The following is a 2644-nucleotide window of genomic DNA, read 5'->3' as shown; positions in this document are numbered from 1 at the left end:
GACGGAGCGTCAGCTCTCCCCCTTGCTCGGAGGCATCTGGAGAGCAGGGGGGATGTGGATGCAAAGCAGGATGGGCTGGAGCATGGGGTGTCCGCCCCCCACCCCGTGGCCTTGGCCATCAGAGATAAGACCCCCCCCGCCGCCCCATACCCCGGTCCTGCAGCTTGCCTACGTATCCGTTGGGGTCCCTCCCATCCAGCTCGTAGCGGTCATTGAGGTAGATGGCAAACCGCAGGGCCTCCTCAGGGGAGCGGGTCCATTCCAGGATCTTCTTGGCCCAGTACATCCGCAGGAAGCCATGCATCTTGCCCTCCTGGACCATTTGGCGCTGGGGGAAAGGGACAGCCACAGGGGTCAGTCCGTGCCAGCTCGCCTCAGCCCTTTGGGAAAATGCTCAGCATTTTGCGGGGGAGATGCAGGGCACTACCTGGGCAGCATTCCAGAGCGGGTCATGCGTGGTCCCCTGCTCCAGCTCCTGCAGATCATAGAGAAAAGGCCTCTTGTCTTTGGCATGGAGCTTCAGGGTGGTTTGCGCCCAGTCGTAGGCACCTGTGAGCAAAAGAGATGAGGAGCAATGCTGAGCAACCCACTCATGCAGGGCCCCGAGGAAGGGATGGAGAATTGGGCTACTGAGGGCACCGTGCCCTGGAGGCACCAGCCTTGAAGAGGGCATCCGCCAGCTCCTGTCCTACCTCCAGAAGGTACTGAATGATGGCACATTAGTGCTCCCACAGCCCCTCTCCTAGCAGAAATGGGATTGCCAAGTTGGGGTGACCAGTTGGTCACCAGCCCCCAGCATTGCCCACCCAAGCCGGGATGCTACCTTGCACGCTGTCGTAGTTCTCGTTGTAGTAGCAAAAGTTTTCAGCCAGCTCCCGCCGCACCACGGCCTCCTCCACGAACGCATCCACCGACTCCTTGTACTTGCCCCGGTGCTTCTGCACCTCCAGGATGGCTCGCTGGGTGGAAACTTGGCCTGGGGACATGAGGAGGGAGCAAGTCAGGCTGCAGGTCCAAGCCATCGTGCTCGGTCCTGCTGCAGAGTGGGAAGCCTGGGATGCTCACCAAAGTGGAACCATGGGGACAAGTTGCTGAGTGCAGCCTTGTTGGGGTCGTTCCGGTGGGAGCCGAAGGATTTCAGCCGCTCCACGATGAAGGACTGCAGCACAGCCAGCCCCGCAGCTGTGCCAGGGGTTGCCCACTCCACCTCCTTCACGGTGCGGTCCACCTGCAAGCTGGAATAACACGCCTCCCAAGCGATGGGCTGGGCGGCGACCAAGTAGCATGAGTGCATTTGCAGATGCTTTTCAACCAGGGCTGCCCTGAGTGTTATGTCCCCTGGATGTCCCCAATCAGCAAGTCCCCAGCTCATGCCAGCCTTCTGTTCTTAGCCAGCCCTGCACAGCAGAGATGTGGGAACTGAATGAATGAGGTGGGAACCTCCCTTCCCCAGGGCATCCCCATCTCCACACCACCTGTGCGTGACCTCAGGCAGGTCACTGTCCCCATCCCCTGCCATCCCCTCCCAGGATCACGAAGCAGCTGTGACACTCTCTGGGACTGGCCACAAGTGCGTGTGGAGGTGTCTCCTGCTGGTACCTCTGCCGGGCAGGAGGGGAGATATGGGTGACGAATGACGGGGGGGAACTCTGTGAGGAACTCGGGGAGCTGAGCGTGGATCTTGCCCCGGATGGTCCTGGCACCATACTCCTGCTTGGGGGAGGCGATCCAGCAGGGCACGATGTTGTGGGCATCCACCTGGGAAGCGAAACCGTGGAGGAGGGTGTGAGCAGGAGAAGCAAATGGTCCCAATGACATGACATGGTCACTCCAGCACACCCTTGCAGGCATGAAATGCAGGAGACAAAGTTTCTCCCACACCTCACCAGCCAGAGTTTTCCCCTCCCAGCCACAGTCACCCACCTGCGCAAATGGCACATCGTCCGGCAGCTGCTCCCTGACATCTTCCACCCACTGCCGGGGGAGGCGGAGGGGGCAGAAGTCTGTCACCAGCCCGCCCACGCCATGCTCCACCACGAACGCGGGCAGCACATCCTTGGCATAGCCCAGCAGCAAGTGAAAGGGGATATTCAGCTCTGTGCACTCCTGCAGCAAGGGGCAAAGGGCTATGGGATGGTTCATGCCTCTGCGGACCCCACCCCACCACCATCTGCTGAAGGGGTGGATCTGCCTCCCCCCTTCTCCAGGAGCCCTGTCCCACCCAGTCTGGACATTCCCAGAGCAGCCATACCTTGGCCACCTCCTGAAGGCCCCTCAGCATGAAACCATAGTGGCGGATTGTAGCATCCAGGAATTTGGGCACCAGGCAGAAGCAGACATGCAGAGGCAGCTCCTGTTTGAGGGCCAGGCGCTGGGCGTAGAGGAAAGCCCAGTTATCTGGGGAGAAAGCGCACGGGGCAGTGTCGGGGGGACGCTTTGCTGAGGGGATGGAGACGAGGTTTCACAAGAGGAATCCCCCCAGGCCCCCCTGAAGAGGGGGGACCAGCTCCAAGGGCTACCGTGGGAAGTGACCAAGGCTTTTGCCACCCATGGGAGCTCCGTTTCCCGGCCCCCTCCGCCAGCTGGTTCACACCTTGCACCCGCTGGTCCCGGGACATCCAGTAAAGGATGCACCGAGCATCAT

The 2644-nt window shown here is 61.0% G+C and overlaps 1 protein-coding gene across 1 annotated transcript in view; it reads right to left on the bottom strand.

Annotated features, from left to right (window-relative positions):
• LOC104079583 (deoxyribodipyrimidine photo-lyase-like) overlaps positions 1-2639 on the bottom strand; it is a gene marked incomplete at its 5' end in the record, with an annotated part of 2893 nt that extends 254 nt beyond the window's left edge. Inside the window, 8 exons of the mRNA XM_009581664.1 lie at positions 153-328; positions 428-549; positions 824-976; positions 1066-1264; positions 1600-1758; positions 1924-2106; positions 2252-2397; positions 2594-2639. Of these exons, the coding sequence (XP_009579959.1) occupies positions 153-328; positions 428-549; positions 824-976; positions 1066-1264; positions 1600-1758; positions 1924-2106; positions 2252-2397; positions 2594-2639 (1184 nt within the window). The remainder of the gene's footprint in view (positions 1-152; positions 329-427; positions 550-823; positions 977-1065; positions 1265-1599; positions 1759-1923; positions 2107-2251; positions 2398-2593) is intronic.
• Positions 2640-2644: the final 5 nt, after the last annotated feature.

The sequence above is a fragment of the Fulmarus glacialis genome, unplaced genomic scaffold (assembly GCF_000690835.1).
Source record: "Fulmarus glacialis isolate BGI_N327 unplaced genomic scaffold, ASM69083v1 scaffold26217, whole genome shotgun sequence".
NCBI lineage: Eukaryota > Metazoa > Chordata > Aves > Procellariiformes > Procellariidae > Fulmarus > Fulmarus glacialis.
This window is presented reverse-complemented; position numbering and strand designations above follow the sequence as displayed.